The 19533-nt window shown below is 42.1% G+C and overlaps 1 protein-coding gene and 1 long non-coding RNA gene across 4 annotated transcripts in view; one reads left to right on the forward strand and one right to left on the reverse strand.

Moving 5' to 3' along the window:
* Window positions 1-1265: 1265 nt before the first annotated feature.
* Window positions 1266-19533, forward strand: part of LOC117603297 (uncharacterized) — a 74909-nt gene continuing 56641 nt past the window's right edge. For 2 of the 3 annotated variants that reach the window (XR_004581189.2, XR_004581190.2), the window contains exon 1: window positions 1266-1569. This is a non-coding gene — a long non-coding RNA (uncharacterized LOC117603297). The remainder of the gene's footprint in view (window positions 1570-19533) is intronic. The other variant, XR_004581188.2, reaches the window with a different exon arrangement.
* On the reverse strand, window positions 12221-17901 carry dpn (bHLH protein deadpan). The gene is made up of 3 exons (XM_034322289.2): window positions 17595-17901; window positions 16901-16996; window positions 12221-13968 (listed from the first exon to the last, which is right to left on the reverse strand). Exons 1-3 carry the CDS (start codon window positions 17685-17687, stop codon window positions 12781-12783), a joined length of 1377 nt encoding a protein of 458 aa, XP_034178180.1. The 5' UTR covers window positions 17688-17901; the 3' UTR covers window positions 12221-12780.

A 19533-nucleotide genomic window follows, 5' to 3' on the forward strand; every position in this document is an offset into this window, starting at 1 on the left:
GGACCTTTCCTTCCTTCGCTCAGTGGCGCGTTTCGCGAAAAAGTGTGAATAAATTTAATAACATATCTATTATAATTCAAATTACCGGGTCCAAATATATAATAAAAGAAACATGAAATAATTTATTCACACTTTATCTTGAAATACGTCACTGCGCTCCACCCTCTTATCTACTTTGTATTCCCCGCCCGTCCCATTTTTTTTTACGACTCTTTACTTTTTTCCTTCGTCTTAGCAACGATCGCGGAAAAATAGTACAATTCGAAAGAAGCGAGTTAATTAGGTTTCTTCGAGATCTCCTACCGCTTCGTTGATCTCTCACGGTATTATTACCGGACCGGACCTTTATTTCGTCAACGGTCCGCAACTTCCGGCCAAGAAATCTTCGCTCAAGATGTGTTTCTACCCCCGGCAAATCTTTCGAGAGTTTTTCTTTAATTACTTGCTCGTTATCGTGCTCGTTAATCGATCGATCCATCGCGTGGATGATGTTTTGTTATTATTTTCGTTCCCTACCTGCCGATGGAGGAACTGTGACATCCGACGAATCAAACTACCCGCACGAAATTTACATTGGAATTGTAATGCAAAAATATCTGGTGAGGTTTAAACGACTGAATAAATTGCATGTCGAAAAAGCGATAAAATTGTTCGAAGGCTTTCACGGAATATTCATTTTTCTGGATATTGCGGTACGGCTCTTCATGATGCCGAAGATTACTCGAAATTCTATGGAATTACGCATTGAAGAGTACTCGTTGTAAAAAAAATTCATATTTTGACCATTTGCCAATTTAATTTTCATCGAACAGCAAATTTTACTCTTTGTTGATGAAATCAATTTTTGGTTCGTACTCGGTTTAACACTTTGACTACCACGTTAAAGTTGTTGAAAATTCTATTAAGTATTATTTTTATCTTTAAAGATCTTATGTATGGGATATGTAATATGTGATTATGATATAGTTATGTTCGAAAAATGCACAATGTTGAGGTTAGTGCAAATTTTGGTGCCGGTGATAGTCATAGAAGATGTCAATCGTTAGATATTTTCAAAATATTTCATTATTCATCAGTTTCATCAGTTAAGCAAGTCAAAGAACATGAATATTTCTAATAATATGAAATCAGCCATATTGGATACACGTGGTAGTTAAAGTGTTTAACAGAGAATTCGATTGTTTAACTATTACGCAGTAAAAATTGAACGTTTTAAACAAAAGAATATAATTTACTTACTTTTACTGTAGACCACACTGTAGACATCCGTGGAATGTGAACGTGTACACTTGGTTTAGACATAAACTTTGTTTATTCGGCCTTCCAAACACGTGTTGACACCAGGAAGCCTCAAGACCGAATGAGTACACGATTCGATAGGTCGACCGTCGCGCGCCAATAATTCTAGTGTTTATCTAAACGGATTAACTTTTTCCCTAGCACGGTTTCAAGATGGCCTGTTCGCAAGACGCCTAGCGGCTTCGGATAGGCTTTGTGTTGTTATTTACGTATCAACCTTCGTAGAGTGAGCAACCTACTCCTGCAGAGATCGCATACGCAGCTGACTGGGTAAGTCAAATAATTTCCACACATTTATTAATTGTTTTACGATGTTTCTAATATTAATAACACGAGTTTCGTTGAATGTGTTCGAATCTTATCCTAGTGTGGGAAAGTTTCTTATGTAGAGGTTATCTCTGAATTATAAACGTATAATTTTTAAGGAATTAGATATAAGAATTCATGCAGAGGTTATCTTTTAATTATAAATTTATAATTTTTGAGGAATTAGATATAAGATTTCATGCAGAGGTTATCTTTGAATTATAATTTGATAACTTTTTCGGAATTTAATGTATGGTTTCATGCAGAGGTTAGCTTTAGATTATAAATTGACAATTTTTTAGGAATTTGATATAAGATTTCATGCAGAAGTTATCTTTGAATTACAATTTGATAACTTTTTAGAATAAGATGTTTTCATGCAGAGGTCGCCTTTGAATTGTTTTCATGCAGAGGTCGCCTTTGAATTATAAATTAATAATGTTTTAGGAATTTGATACGAGGTTTCATGTAAATAGAATCTATGGTGGAATGTACGATTGAATACGAGTATTTTCGAAATAAGAATCATTATCCTCCTTATTAACGTATTTTAAAACAAATTTAGATTCTGCATATCCAAATACTCGTATTCAATCGTATACTCTACCATACATTGCACTTTTACATTTTGCATACCTCTAATTGAATTCGTACAATAAATGACACGTTAAATTAATACGATAAGAATATTTCGTACATAATATTTCCAAATAAGAAAAGTGGACCAAGATAAATTAATTTAATCAAAAGTTATCATTCCTTATTCGTACCATTTCGGTTATTCGATTTGATGTCGAATCTTTTTCACTTTCCATCCATGTTTTAAAAAAGTAATCAAGTCGTATATTATCGCTCTCGCGAGCGAATATTAATGATCAATTCAGAAAATTCCATCCAATTTGGTAGCGGCAATGGGAACGATAAAAAACCGGGTCAGCGAGCGTTTTCGAGCGGTTATAAGCGGCGAGAAAAATAGCCGTGGAGGAGCAAATGTTATAATCGGACAGACTTAATAATTATTCAACGAAAAGCTGCCACGATATCGTCGATCCTTCGGTCGCATCTTTCCTTGGTATCCGGTCGAAATTTTCGAGGACTTTCAATTACAGTAAAACTCGCGGTGTCGAGGGGGACGAGGGGCAACGGTACGGTAGTGCAAATTGGATTGCAACGTACATAAGTATTGAACAAATGAAAATTGATTTTGATACGGTGCCATTAATAATCGCGCGGGCCGCATTGTCGGCGTCATTTAATGAATGCAAGAACGACGAAACCGGCAGCCAACCGCCATGGTGTATTTGTCATATTAGAGGAGTCAGGATAGACACAGCCCGTTAAAAGCACTTTACTGTTTCGCTAATTCCATTTATTAATGCAATATTACGACCAGGCCACTATTTAAATTCGGCACCGGAACGTGGTGGACACGCGCGATCCACCAAGACTTCCGTCACTCGTATTTTCCCTGTGTCACTACTTTAAAATGCTGTTTTTCAAAGTAAACATCGATCATGGACTTTGCGAAATACTGGTATATAAAAATGAAATTTTTTCCTAATCGATAAACCGATACATTTGAAAATTGGTACAATTTCCATAGTTCAAATTGCGAATTAGAACATCGATTATCTATGATTTCATAAATGATATTTTTCGTGTCATAACATCCACTGTTCAAGTGTTAAACAAATTTGTATAAGGCACTTTGAATAAAACCGGCTTCCCTATCACCGGTTCGTTGAAAAAGCTGACGGATGAAACAAGAACAGGTGGGTCGAGGAATTCCAGGCAGCCAGCGTTGAAACAATGCGGTTCTTTCCTGGTTTATCAGCTATTTTTTCGAGGGAACAGCGACGCATGCACGCACGCGATATTTAATTTTCCTCCTGTTCCTGCGTAATAACCGGTTGCGTCGCCGCTCGAAACGACGCGAATCCGATTTGTCGGGGCGAGTATCGCGACAAAGCGCATCCCCGGGGGCAGGGTCGAAGCCGAGCAGCAACGACGAGTAGAACTTTCATGGATAATAACGATTTGAGTAGACGGTGCATAATGCTAATTCGCAATTTGCAATTCTTTTTACGCGTTCCACCACGCTCCAGCCCCTTCAGCTTGCCCGTCGTGCCGCGGTCCACGGATGGGACGAGGGGGTTTCCATTGGATTTCTTACTAACTATAACACCCGTACGACGCCTCTTGATTACAAATTGCTTATTATGCCGTGACGCTGCCACCGGGGGGTTGCGGGGTGGGCCGAGTTCGTACCGATATTCGGATGGCCTGGCTGTAATTTTCGATGCATAATTTATAGTCGATTTAATGAGCCGCGAAAAAGGAGTAAAGGGCCGCGGGGACTATTTTTAATTATCCGCTGGACGAGAGAGGGGCGGGCAACCGATCAACCCCTTCCACGTAACTTTCATTCTTTCAACAGTTTTTCTTCTTTTTTTTTTCTTGTTGTTTTATTGCCATTTCTTCGAACTCCTCGATCAATGATTGTTTATTACTCGATACTGCTGCTTCTTAGCTACTTCAACAACTTTTTTCATTTTTTTCATAAGAAATCTATTCATTTGACAGCGCCGTTTCTCTCATTAATTGGCTGGATAGACAGGATCTTTGCCTGTAGTGTAATGTTTGCGCGATCTCGTTGTTTCATTTAAAGTACACGTGATTAAATTCAATCGCGTGATTTGGAAATTTCGTTCACGAAACTTCGTGTTTATCCGACCGAGCCTGCCTTAATCCCTTGGGCACCTGCGTATATTTGACTTCGCATATTCACACAGTAATGTTTAAAATTGTCGTTTGCAAGGTGTACGATAACAACGAGTACATTAAATTCCCACATGAATGTTTACCGACTCTACGCGAATCATGCAAATTCTCTTCCGAACTTACGAAGAGTAAGCATTTGATCATCATTTAAAATTGTTTACTGTTATTTAACAAAGTGATACCAAATAATCGAAAATCCCACAATTGGGGGGAAATTAAAAAAAAAAAATTATCAGCGATATGAAAATATATCTGAAAAAAGAAAGAAAGTTTGTTTCAAGCTTTCGTTCTTCCTCCAGAAATGTCTTCTCACTAATAAACTATACTTGATAACTACTTCCACCTGGTAGCAGGTGGAGACAAAGATATACGTATTACCAACGACTAACCCTTTTCACCTCTCGCTTTCTCCGCGGTTTGTATAATTTCTCTGTCATCTTCTACACGGGCACGTATACAAACGCGCGTTGCCGCACGCTCATACCTATCAATCGTGTTCGGGGAACACATTTTTTCTCCTCCACCACGAGCGGGCCTGCGGAACGTGAGGCGGAATGAAAATAGAAGTGCAGTAACGCGGACAAAAAAAATGATGGAAACCCTCGGCCGTGCAGCAGCATTTGGACGAGGCGAGGACACCCATCGAGCGTAAACTGGACGCGGATAATACGCGAAAAATCGGGGATGAAAGTTTCTTCGTTTCGCACCTTGGACGTTTAGAATCTTCAAATTTTCGTCTACATTTTTCGGGGGTTAAACTCACCCTGCTCCGTTCCTAATTGTACCGATACCTTCATTTAATTCCAAGTTTCCACTTTGAAAAATAAAAGTAACCAAAAAGAATGTCCATCATCAACGCGTTAACAGAGCAACAGAAATTGGATAAAAGACATAACCAGAAGGATACACGGTGCGAACAGAAACGTTTCACCCGTGTCCGTTTTCTTTCGCTCAAATTCACACATACACAGAGACACAGATCCGTATCGCGAACCCCTACGGGTGCAACCCTCGGTTCGCTTACACGAGACGGCTGTCGGGTGGAGGAACGCCGTTTCCGCGGAACACACGTACCGTCGGAGCTTTTTTTAATGCCAAATGTGTTTGTCCCAATGCATCAACCACTTCTGTCCCGATCCAGGCGCCCATACCAACGTCCCGTACGTTTCGATCTTCCTGTCTTTGTTTCACCCTTGTGAAACGAGTAGATCTTCTTTCTCTGTCGTTTTGCTCGGCTACCGTGTGCGTATAGTCGGACAATAGTAGAAGAGGGCCGCATGTCCGGCTACGGAGATGAGAGTAACTGGCATCGGGCTGCATCGTTTCTCCACCTCCTTCGCCCTCCACCTACCGTTCTCACCCCCTCTGGCCCAGGTAGTAGCCCACAGTCGAGCTGGTCCGCGTGCTTTTTTAATGCTAAATGTAGCAGCCTTTTGTTTGCGCGGGTGTGTATGGGAGATTCGGGCGAGGCGGTCAGCCGTCGAGGGTTTTTTTCAAATGCTAAACGCGCGCTTCGTGCCCACCCATCCCGTGTGCACGGTACGTGGCATCTACAGGGTCGCCCTGAACGAGAAACTAGACGCCTAGCTGTCAGCGTGACGCGTCGCGACGCCCGGCCCGGGACCGAACACTGCTTCTCCTTTTTTACGATAAGAATCGTGTCGCTTATACTTTACGAACAGGTACAGACGGCATCGAATTAATATCGTTTCGAATGAGCAGATTTTTAGCGATCGATTCGTCAGGAACCATGAATATATTTTAAAGATGAAATTATTATTTACATTATCTTTCGTTGATAATCTAATTTATTGTCCAATGAAATCTATTTTATTGAAAGATAAATTAGATTATCTGGAAAGTTTAAATTGGCAAATGAAAATCGTATGCTGAATAATTACAATTACAGCGTGTTGTAATATACGTATCTGTTTTCACTGCGGCGTTTAACGTGTTAATTAATGATTCCAACAAAGAGGAACAAGCTCAATGATTTACATGCATGTTACAATCAAATCCACAAAATTATGTGTTAGTATGTTCAGTACGATCCTGTAATTCGTAGAATTCTTGATTAAGAAGAATTGCATCTAGACAATGTTTGGCGAACATTATCAAATATTAAGGTAGCGAGATGTTTGACAGTGGCGAAGCGACAGATTGGCCTGAAAGGTTATCGAGAAGCCACCGGGTACGTGAAAAGCTATAATGCCAGCTAGGCATCGTGATCGCCGCTGGTGTGGGTCTGTTTTTCGCGCACCGACCGGTCGTTCTTTTGTGCCGCCCGTTATTGGTATTGGTTAGTGCCCGTTTCATCCGCGAGTCGGCGCCAGTGTGTGAGGGTGTAATATTTTTTACTCTTTCCGAACGGCCACCCTTTCGACCCCTTACCCCGTGTACACCGTTACCCAGGTCTCCGTCGAACCCCTTCGCCCCTTGCCTCCGAAATGGCTCCACGGTATCGTCGCATTCGTATGCGTGGCTTCGATGGGTATTGATATATTATTCCCAATAGTTCGTTCGCCTTCTCTGTTTCTCCGCACGCGTTCCGGTTAACGTTGTCTTTCTTCGTCGTTCCGTCTCGCTTCAACCAACCGGTGCCCGTGCTCGCCCCTTTTTTTTTTTTTGGTCAGCACTCCGCGTTTTTTTCAATTATAATTCTTTTTCGTATCCAATCAATCATTAGTATTTCCATTGTCCTTCGGTATTTTCATTTGGCGTCGCGCTTCGAGCGAGATGGAGCGACGCTCTCGCAGGGGTTGGGGGCCAAAGGGGGTTGTTTCAGCTAGCCCGTTTTCTGTGACTCCCCCACATCTCTCCCACCGTTCCTCGAGCTACCGTACGCGTACGTTTCTGGTATAACGATGGCGTCGCCAGCGACGATTCGTTAATGCGATTGAATATTAATTCTCACTTTGTCGACGCCTCTCCACTTTCCCCGGCTATTTTTTTCTTTTTTCTTCTCTTTTTTTTGTTCTCCCTTTCTCGGCCTGGTGATCTGCCTCTTTCTCCATCGAACCGTCTCCTCGTTCATCTATCTCTGTTCCTCCTGTCTGGTTATCTCTGCGAACCCCTGCACCGACTCGTCCGCTGCCGGACGAACACCGCGGATGACGTATACCCGTCACCGCTGACACATCTCATTGACGGGTGAAATAATAGATGGCTTGCTTCCTCGGTACGTATAGGTACGCGTTAACGATGTATGCAATCCTTTTTTGTCTTTCGGACAACGTTAATACCGCTAAGGACCGGGGAAAATGTTTGATACGCTGATCAGAGAGAGAAGGGGGTGAAATCTGGATGAACCGATGGCGCATGAACACCATCGCGCTGGTATTTTTTCTACCCTTCTTTCCAAAGTTTACGATTAAATATTATTATATTTAATTTGAACAAAAATCTAGTTAGAGGAAATTACTATTATATAGAAATAAAAAGGAACTCTAAAGTTGCTGTTTAAATAATTAGTAAAATGAGCGTAATTTTGATGATCGTATTCGAGCGAGAAGTGTACGTGGGAAAGTCTCGGTACAGGTAATTTCAGTATCACTGTGTCAGCCGGGAATTAGCCAGGTGGAAGGGCGTACGAGTGAAAACAGGAAAAATCAAATTTCACCCTCGAAGGGCACGAGGTCGTTATCCGGAGGGCGTTAAGTAGAAGTCCATGGGTGAACGCGAGATGGCAGAAAATAACGAGTCGAAAAGTGTAACGGACTGTTTCAAATGTGGTCTCGTGTTATCAGCGTTCCCTTTAGCACCTGAAAATTGCCTCGCGCTTTTTCCACGCGCGACGCACTTAATAAAACATGCTTGCTCCTCCCTGCTCTTCGGACCTCCCTTCTAGTCTCTACCCAGAGACCCCTTACTCGGTTTGCCCTCACACGATCACGGATTACACACGGACACCTTTACACAAATCCCAACGCTTACACTCTCCCGTTCTGTTTTCCTTTTCCCCTCCCCCATCCCCTTCTTTTTCCCTTGGTCACGCTTCAACACCTTCACCAACCGTCCTCGTTTCTCTTTCGAGTTTTCTACTACATCGTGAACGAGTCCTTTTATCTTCCTTTCTTTCTCTCCTACCCCTCTATACGTTCGAGGGTCGCGTGCTTTCTTCCTCGTCTTTTTAACGTTTCCCTTTCCACCTGCGGGGATAACGTCGATCTTGTTTCTCTCCCTTCGGTAGCGGCACGGGATGCAGAAGTTTCCAACTGGTCCCAGCGACAGGCAAATAAATGTCTCTCCTACTACTTGCCCCGACACTTCTCTCTCCGCTACACTCGGCTAATTCGGCACGCGTGTACACGGTAAAACTTCGTAACCAGGAGCCAACCGGGGAATGTGTTTGGAGATTGGACAATTGGTTCGGATTTTATTTCCGTTTCTCTTTTGCCTCGTCACACGCTTTGCGAGCCCCCTTTTAACTTCCCTCGCCTGACTCTTGACGGCGCTTCCTACGAGACGTGCATTCCAGTAATTGAAACTGTTTAAGCGAAATGTGATTTTTCTGATGGAATTTTGTAATTAAAATTCTTCTCTGTTCAGATGATCTCAGGTTGTTTAGGAAGAAACGAAGCTTTGTGTATTAGGTTGCTAAGTATTTTATATGAGTTATACCTTAAAAATCATAATTTGATAGCATTCTTTCGCTATTCTCAAAAATGATAAAATTCAAATTCCGATCCCCTTAAAAATTCCCTCGGTTCATCCACGCACGGTACGGTCCGATCCGGTTGATAAGAGAAGAGTCGCGTTGTTAACGCGCGACAAGACAGTCAATGCCGACATTCCTATTACCCGTATCAAGTTTATTGGATAAAAGCGTTCTCCCTTTCGCTGTCATTGCACTCTTGTGCACGCGACAGTCGCGTACGACCGGTGTCGGACGTGTGTACACACGTGTGTACGTACATACGTAAGCCGGTAAAGGAAAGGGAATACCGCGATCGCTAGCGCGGGCATAGCGTTGTTCTCTGGCCGATGGGCGTGGACAAACGAGCGGAAAAATGGCGGGGTTTGGAAATGAGATTTGCTGGTAAACCGACAATTTATCGTAGGTATCTGCAAAAGCATCTCTTGACGTTCCTCTGACCAGAGTTATAATTAATACGCTCTCGTCACAGAGCGGCCGACCAATATTCCGTCGCGCCCACACACTCTTCCATACTGACACAAACATGAGAACCGACGAACCAATGTGTGTGTGTCTTTCTGTCTGTTTGTATGGTTGCTGGAACGAGGAATGAACAGAGGCGAGGGCGCCCGCGCGCGCGCGTTTGAACCAGCGCGTAACTGGTTGTTGATTAAGTTTGAATGACTGATGCCGCAAAAACACATTAAAACTTGAATGAGTACAGATGAAAATTTAGTCGCTAGGAATCAAGAGACCGCAGAGGCAAATGGCCTGGCAGCCGCACTATACGCGCGGACGAAACCGCTCCTCTCCTCTTTTGCTGATTCTACAGGGTGCATGGTTCTATGCCGTACCCGCGATCGGACCAAGCCGAGATATAACAACGCGAAAAACACTCCGCGATTGCTATATCCGCCGCTCCGAGACACTCGCCCTCGGTTGACCACTGTGTAACGGAAACAAGTTGCACCGATGATTTTCACCGGTGATTTGCCGATCCACTTCAAAATCGATCGCTACTAGCTGGGTAGGTTATGGGTGTCGTTCGATGGACGCGTTGCCTGTTTCGAAATTCAGATATTTTTTGGTGTTGCACGGCGAGATTGAATTACGGATTACAGTGTGCGGTGAGCTCGTTTCTTGAGGATAGAATAGCGGTGAGATTTTATTTGCTTCTTTTCCGAGAGAAAATAAAAGGGACGTTTTTAGTTCAGTGATTGCTGTGGTCGGAGGTGATCAATAAATCAAACGTTGTTTCAATTTGCACGACCGAATCCATTTTACGAATTCAGTCGATAAATTTTGTAATAATTGCTATACGTGCTCTATTTAATTATTTATCTTCTAAGACAAGTACATATTAAGTTTCTCTTGAGAACAAAGCTCAATGTCACGTCAGTTACTCTCTTTTCACAAAAATCATCCCACGTCTCTAATTGGAGAAACTCTCGTGAACTACGGTCTATTAAACCCTTTCGATCTTCTACAAGTAGCATAGAGACTGAACGTCGATCTTCTCGAATTGTCATAAAACAATTGACCAATGAAATTATCGGGATTACGAGCGTCGTAAATACTTCAAGATCGATCGGGAATCGCAAATCCAGTTTAGCGAGGAGATCGGGAATGGAATGGGAATGGGCATCAATCAGGGAAAGGCAATAGTAAAAGGGGAGTGCAAGTGCGGCAGAAAAGGCAACGAACGCCCGGAGCCAACGGGATGATCGTTTCCGTAATAAAAATCGTCAACCAGATCGTAGCTCACGTAACGATACAGGGCTTGAGCCACTCCCGTTCGACCAATCAGGCCATCCCGTGCCACTTTAATGTATTCAAATGTAAGCGGTAGCAGTGTTTATGTCTTGACATTGCAAATTGTGCCGGCTAGGCTATAACTTATAGTAATTGCTGCGCGCCGGAGTAATTATTTATACACGTGATATAGCGTATAGATGGCTGCGCCCATGGTTATTCCGACCACGAGCCAGTATCTGTATCTCGGCTGTTATAATTGTAAGCGTGAATATCGAAAAGGTCTTCCTGATATTAATCTCAGCCGCGCGCCGACGAATCGGCGACTTCGATGCCTCGCGCGAGACACAAGACGGAATTCCGCGACGCGGGGAAAAACTATCCGTCGTGGTGGAATTAAAATTCGTTCTTCTTTCGTTTTCAACGAAATCATTCATTGAAAATGCATTTCAATTTTATAGTAGAATAAAAGAATATGCATAACACGATTTTGGTAAATTAAAGTATCGACATTGTTTAATATATTGGCTGATCATGATGGTCATCGGTGACCAGCGTTTCAAATTTTAAAATGAAAATGAAAAGTAATTTAAATTGAAAAAAAAAGATTAATTGGGGTATATAATACCCCATCATTTTTTAATGTTAGGAGTTTGATTTTCTTACAAAGCTATTTTCACAAGAACTCATTAATAAATGTAAAATAATTAATCGTGATAGGTATTCTAGTTAAGTTCAACAATTTTTTAAGAAACTTATAAAAAATTCAATCCTATTGTTCGAGATACTATCGTGCTGCCATCTTACCACCCCCAAGGGAACTTTCAGACCTACAAAAAATGTGTCAATTTTTTTAGGAAATACCTCCGCCCTTTCCAATCTGATTAACGTAAAACCAATGTTCCTCTTAGATCATGACGTAGCGGGGCTAATAAATGTTTAAACCGCGTGTATACATAATCTCGCGTCCTCTAAGAGTCAGGTATCGAAGAAAATTAGGGTGTTTCTTTTTAGGATCGTAAATCAACGTCGGAATTAAGAATTTCAACGACTAGAAGGCGAATCGAGCGTTCGTCGAACAACGCTAAGGGCATTCAACAAATTTCACGGTGTCTGTCGATAAATCAGTTTAAGCATTCAGTCGATGAGAAAGGGGGTGGTTTTGCGGTGTAACAGGTGGTTGAAATTCTCATTCGCCGCGCCTTTTTGCTCCTTTATCGGCAAAAAAGGAAAGAATAAGTTCCAGTTTATGAATCGGGGCGCGTTTAACGCTTCTTAAAAGGATAAAGCGGCCCCGACGGCTTTTTTCAGCAAGGGAAATTGCCCGGCCTTTCACGCGACCACGGGACATATCGACAGAGACCACAACCAAGAGATCATTTTCCTTTTTATTTCCTCCTCTTTCAACGAACTTTATACGAGATTCGTTTCCTTACGACAGGCTTTATTAGTTTCGACAAAGAAAAAAAAAAAAGAAGAAAAGATAAAAACAGGTACAACGAAGGCTGATCACAATGTCCGTTTCACATTTATTTCGGCTCCTTGAACGTAAACTGGCAATATCAACTTATAACTTAATAATAAAATCACGCGTTCAAATTCCTATTTTAATCGTACAAATTACATTAAATAAAATCGACGATTATTTACAAGATTATTCACAAGGGGTAGCTTATTGTACTATGTTAAAGCTTGGAAGTCTTCAGATGCGAGGATACTGAGTTGGCTGTTACTGTTCTCAAGTTCGTCGTCGACATTAAACCTGGATTCTATCATTACTTACAAAAAATCTTATATTAATAATAAATATAACAATGCTTATCGTAACACATGCATCATACTTAAGATAAAACAAGTTACAATCATTTAAGAATAGTGAACGATTTATAAGGCACTATTTTAATGAATGGTTTCGTTTATTAGTATTTTCATCATACTAATTTCTGTTAAATAATCTTAACTAATTTTTAAATAAAGCAATCAAGAGGGAACATGGTTCTTACGAATCACCATGGCCTCCACATATCGCCGTTAGCGCCCGAAGGACCAGCCACTGCGGCAAATTTCATAGGATTAGAATTAGAATTTCTATTAGTCGAACAAGTCGCTCTTCCCGACAAATCCTCCACGGAGATCGCTTGATCTTCTCCAGATTTCGAAATGCCATTAGAAGAAGTTAGATTAATCGATGAACTATTTGTATCTTGATACCTAGGTCTCTTATCAGAGATTACTAAGAGTCCATCCGAATGATGCCTCTTCAGAGACTCTTTCTTGGTTGTCATCGAACTGGAACGATTATAGGTTTTATCAGTAATTACTGATAATGGTTGTCTCAAGTTGGATACCGCCATTCCATTGCTGTTCAGCGTTTCAGAGGAATCGGCTTCTTTCTTGGACGCATAGTTCGTTTCAGACTTAGGTTCCATGAAAATGGTTACTGGGGATTTTCTGTCACTAGTAGAGCTGATTTGTGGCTTCTGGGTCTCCGGTGACGAAGAGAAGCTCTTCGAGGAGACCGAACTCTGATCAGGAATCTTGAAGCGACGTTGTTGATTAGGCGATGCAGCCTGTGCATAGTGTTCAGACTGATGATTCTCTTCGCCATAACTGGACGTGGAAGTTGATGGACTCAATAGTGGACTCTGTGATCTATGGACAGAGGTGAAAGCTGAGGATTGTCCAATTTTCGAGGTAGATTCTGGAGCCGGGGGGAAGAAAGGAAAGTTTGCCGAGATGTTGGCCGACTGGGGTACCAAAAGGGCCAACTCTCCTGTAGGAAGTCTGCTGGGTATCAGTTGAACCCCGTTCGGTATCTGTATCCTGGCACTTCCATTATTATTCTCGTCGCCATTCTGGAAATCGCTCTGGAAACCGACCTTCACCTCCGGATAGAGGCGTTCCGGCATGTAGGGCACGTAGTGGCTGTAGAATGGCGCCATTTGCTGGAGATTGCTAACGCAATTGTTCAAATGTGATACCAGTCGTTGCTTTACAACAGGGTCGACGTTCTCGAGGTGGCTGACGTACCGCGATACTTCGGTAGCACATTCAGAAAATCCGGAACGGAATTTAGTTAGCACCGCCGGGTCGGTAGCGACCGCCGTGCTCAATTGCTGACGCTGTACCGCTTGTAAATGCTTCACCGTCATCTCGAGGATATCGGCCTTCTCGAGTTTCGAATGCCTAGTTGGCTGTAACAGAAAAAAGGACCCATTGATAATTGCAAAATTATTTTTCATTCTTAATTTCATCAAATTTTTCTTAATTTTTCTTAAAATTTTCATCATTCATTTTCGTATGTTCCGATGGTATATCCTAGGGTACATTAATTCCCTAGATCTCGGTCGATAGTGTAGGAAGCAGTAATACCCTCGCTCAGTAAGAGGTTCTCTACTTCATCCATCAGTGGTAAAACAGAAATGCTTTTTTAGGAATGGTAAGGTCGTTTTCACCTTGTTCAAAGCCCAGTAATCAAATCGTACCCTGAGGATACACTGCGGGATGAGGTATGAATACTGTTCGCGGGTTTAAGAAAGCTATGATGCCTCGGTAACGCCCACGTAATTGGCTTGATACGTTCTGTTACCTTAATAACAGAGCAGTGACTTCGGTAGCTAGTGCGAGCAATTTTATAGTCAGCCTAAAGCAACGTATTGCGTTCTACATGAATTTTTTTTTCTAATTTACATCAGTAATTTCTATGAACCACCCGTCAGTTGCATGCAAATTATTTCTCTGGTAACAACAAGAAGAACCTTTGGAATAATAATTATCCTAACCAGAATCGCGTTTGTAAATGAACCGTGGGACGTGCGTCCGATCTTGAAAGAAAAGTATCCAAAAAAAAAAGAACCAATCTCTTCTTCGTGGGAACACGATAGATCTCCCAACTTTCCCGGCGCTTTTTCCATAGCCCGCTACAAGATCAGCCCTTTCAATATTCCTTACACTTCCCACTAGCCTTTTAGGGATCAATCGCTCAATACCAATGCAGTTCTAGAGCCTCGAAATCCTATTGTGCCATTTCTACGCTACGCTTCTCGTCCCTGGATCAGGCTAGTGCTCACATTTTTATGGTAAATCAGCGGTCACCTTCGAAATAAGCGTGGGAGTCGAAGAAGAGATCGCTTACACAGCCCATTGAAACTCTTTGAATAAGATTTCGAGTGGAGGGTGGTTCGACCGCGTAAACAGGAAGAAACCATAACGATTGTTGTTCGAAACAAGAAACCGAAAATTATGATTGTTATTCGGAAAAGTATCCGTATCGATGGGTAAACACGGGTCCGAAAATCGATTTTCCCGCGGGCGAATTCGACACCCGCGGAGGAACGGGACACCTGCTGAAGGAGCAACTGAAGAAGGCAAAGAGGTCCTCTTCCTTTTTTGGGCGCCGTCCTCGCGAAGCTGGATCCTTAAAGATGATACGGTCAACAAAGGGAGACTGCAACCCGAGATGAGATTCTTTTTTTTTTTTTTTTCTTCGTAATTATTATTTCGAGGTTCCCACGAACGCGGGGGGCGTTTCGTACGGGCGAACGGGACGGACACTGGAGCGAGCAGGTAGCGGAAGTCATCTGGACGAGGAGAGAACGGTGAGAGCGCCTCCGCTTCTCTTACTACACCACTCTTGCCTGAGAAATCAATCTCGTTGGATCGTATTACGCGATCGAGTACTCTGTCCTCGATTACTCGGGGAAAATCTCGCGAACGCAGGTGAAACTTCCTTTTTGAATAATCCTGTAGAATACATTGAAATCCAATTTGGGATTCTACTTTTGGAACGTAGGAAAATTTGATAGATTCAATTTTAGCTTGGAATTTGAATCGGTTCTTTCTTCGTGATTCCAAGAACGTGTACAAGGTTGTGTCATCAATACTGGGACACCCTGTATAAAAGTGCTGTCATCTATTATTTCAGAACTATGTATTAGTCATCATATTCGGGATACACTGGAAGTGACAAACAGTGTGAAATATTCTATTTTTAGAACGTGCTGGTGTAGACTGTGTGTCGTAGACAGAGGTCCGTCCTCTAATTTTGTAATTTAATGATTTGATCGAATATTATCCATTCGTTGCATAATATATTACACTAAATAGCTCCAGTCTGGATCGTGTTTGAATCTTTGGTCCAGTGTAAAAATTTCCTAACTTAATTGTTAGCCGTAGCAAAAGGTCGTGCAACGAAATGCGATTCATTTGAAAGAGGGATCAAGTGGAATGTGCCCAACACTGGCTTGGCACTCGGTTGGACGAACTGAAGTGCCATTGTAGAGTCTACAGCGGAGATTACGTGTTGGCAGAGGGCTACCACCATCCGTTCCCACGGCAAGGCATCTAAAACGCTAAAACAAAACCCGTCCACCTCGTGCTACTAGGTCCTGATTTTACGGTCGAAAAACAAATCGTGTCGCAGAAGAGGAAGGCGGCGATGAGAAAAAGGAGACGGCCTGATCAAACGCTTCTATCCAACATCCGCTAAGCGAGGCTACTCCTATCACTTTAATTAAAAGATCGACTCTTGACCTTTATACACTCGGCACCGAAACGATCTGTCATGGTTGCTCCGTGTGGATCATCTGACGAATTATAATTTCGTTCAATTGCCACTTCGTGGTCGAGAAGAATGAAAGAAATTGACCGAAGAATATATATATCATTATAATATTTCAAATTAAAAATTTGGTGAACGAGAAATCCTTGATTGCAGCAAGGAAAAACATTCGCCGTTCGTTCTTCGAGGCTCTTGATGAGAGAGCTTGCGCATATTTTCGCGTTATCTCTCGTAAACTCGGATCACGTCGCTAGATAAATCGTGCACAGGTCACGTTTTACCGTGGCACGTTTCGGGCGCCGGCGACAACGTGGATTCCACGAGTACCGGCCTGAAATCACGCGTATAGGCGCACGCTTCTGCTTATCGTCCTCTCGGAGCTTTGCTGATGCGACGTTCCTCGTTAAGAATTCCTCGTTACACCGTGTCACGCGATTGAGAGATTAAAATCCCGTTGGCAATCCGTCCGTCACAATCTAACTGGCTAATCGATCGTCGAAGATCGAACGTTATCGCGTGTCCTGATAACAGGTTGGATAAACGGGGACGAGGGTTTCTGTACTCACGTCTTTTTTCATCGCCTCGAGTATCAAGCTCTTCAGCTCGTCCAGACACTGATTTATCCGAGCACGCCTCCGTTTCTCCATGATCGGCTTGTTGCTCTGCAATTGAGGGTTTCATTGAATTTCAAGAAGCTTTCGATGATTATGCGAGAATTTCGTGATTTCTGTTATCTATGATTTCCAGTATTTGGTATGAGTACTTCTGGTTGAGTAATTAACATGTTACTTGATAAGTATTTTAAAATTTCTTTATTGGAAAAGTATCAATTCATTATACAGGAGGTCCCAGCAATAATGTGCAACCAATAGATAATTCCTAATGAAAAAGTATATCAAAAATGTAGAATTAAATTTTGGAAAATTTATAGTCAGAAACTACATGTTGGATAGATTTTCAAAAACATTTTATTTTGCATTTTTGGCTTATTTTTTGTATCATCCTTACTGAAACGCCCTGTATAGATCTAAAAATAGAAATCTAATGATAATTAGTAGGCATAGTAACACGTGCTCGTATAAATTTAATTTATCCAATTTTGTCAAATCACCACGTGCTTACTTTACCACCCTGCATTCTTCTCAAAAATGACTATCACTAAACGATAGAAGTATCAGAAAATTCCCAATAACAGGCAAATACATTTTCTCAGATTTTTTAATTTTGAAAATTTTTCAAAAAATTTCAAATGAATTTTACCCTCCGCAATTCCGCCTTGGTCATCCCTGGCTGCGAATGCGACTCAGGTTCCTCCTCACTGCCTGACATCTTGTAATTATAATAATCCACCATTTATGCACTGATACAACACCGTTATTAAAATTCCCAAGCACAATAAACACTTTCAATGTTTCTGAAAGTATCACGAGCACGTGAACTGATGTTCCATAAATTCACACGGTTCCTCGCGATTTTTTCACGTACACCGATGAAATCGAAGAGGGAAATTTCGCTGGCATCCGTAAAGGGGATGATCGCCGCTACCGGCGACGTCCCGCTTGGGGTGTGGAGGGTAACTGTTTGACGTTTTCGATTTCGAAGACCGCATGCCGATGCACTCACCAACTCTGGAGTGGGGTGAAGCGTGTCCTGGAGTGGGGTTGCCGGATACCTTTGGAGAGGGGAGGTGCCCGGTCCTCCTGAGACCTGTTGATGTGTGGGAATTCACGCCGTCCCCCAGGACATAGCGATATAGTCTGCTCCGAAATTTGAATCTCTCCTCTGCCACTCCTTTCGTCGCTTCGCACGATGTTTTTCTTTCCATTTTCTTTCTCCACGTTGGAGCATTATAAAATTTCATATAGCATCGAAGGTTAAATAATTTCAAAAAAAAAATCAGCATTAATTGATAAAATCTAAGAATTTCATTTTAATTTTCTTCATATTTCATATAAGGTAATTTGAACAAAAAATCTGTTCTGATATTCCAAGCAAAAGACGATAGATTGAATATTCTAAAGAGGGTTTGCGAGAAGCAGGCTGATTACACGATCGCAGGGAGCCACGCACGACCCCAACACACCTAACGCATACGATAGATGGAGGAATCGTTGGACAGAGAAGGGCAAACACACCGTGTGCCGGACGTGTGTACGTACGTCATAAGTGTGGCTGGCGCGCGCAACGCGATACGATGCCAGCGATGCATACGAGAGGGACGTGAGGGCTTGTGTGGGAATTCTTCTGAAACGTTAAATAGTGTTTACTCGGCACCGCAATGTTCTGCTCGGTCGTTTCATCAATGAACTCTTTCTTTTACGCAACGCCGATGAGAAGAAACGCGCCGAAAGCAGGCAACCCCATGGGAAAACGCGAAACCGAATCGCGCACGATCGTTAAAACTATGATTTATCCTCTTGGAAATTTTCATTAGAATTTTTCTACAAAATTCAAATTTTAATTTAGGATCTTAGAAATTTTTCAATCCAAAGGCTACAATGTCAGAAGCGAATCAGATGAGCGGCACGCTTCTAAGAAGTAACACCTCGTCAATAAACGTATAAAACTATAAAAAATAAAGACATTTTACGGTGATCGTAACGCGTTCACGAAACGGCAAATATACGCGAGACAATAAATGCTAGACATTTGTTTTGCTGACAAAATCAGTTACAGCCCATTTGAAGAGGCAATGGCGGCCGCAATAAACAGATAAACCTTTACGACCCGCGATTATTGCACCGGACAACTTTTACTTTTAGAGGCCTGTAACGTGGCAGGCCCGTTGCCAGTGTTTCCGACTTTATACTACGTAAACGTCCCTATTGACCCGTTGATTTATTTCACCGTCTCTAGCCAGCCAGTCCTCCATGATTTCCGGGCAAATACGATAACAATCTTCGTTATATTAATGGAAATTAATTGTCCCATTCGTTAACGACGATTCCTGGTTGATCGTGTTTGAAATAGAGACGATTTGAAATTAGAATAAACAAATCAACCCCTTCTGTACCAAATTACGTCCGAGACTTCAAGAAGATTCTTAATGACTTTTTAAGTAGTTTATCGCAATCTAGCTCACAGCTGAAATAATTTCACATCGCGTCATTGCGTCACAATGTGACTAGCGATAGTTGCGCGATAAATCGTCTCTGGAAACAGCTGTGCCTGAAAACTTCCGCGTTAACATTGCTCTTTG

Source organism: Osmia lignaria, chromosome 4 (genome assembly GCF_051020975.1).
Source record: "Osmia lignaria lignaria isolate PbOS001 chromosome 4, iyOsmLign1, whole genome shotgun sequence".
Lineage (NCBI taxonomy): Eukaryota > Metazoa > Arthropoda > Insecta > Hymenoptera > Megachilidae > Osmia > Osmia lignaria.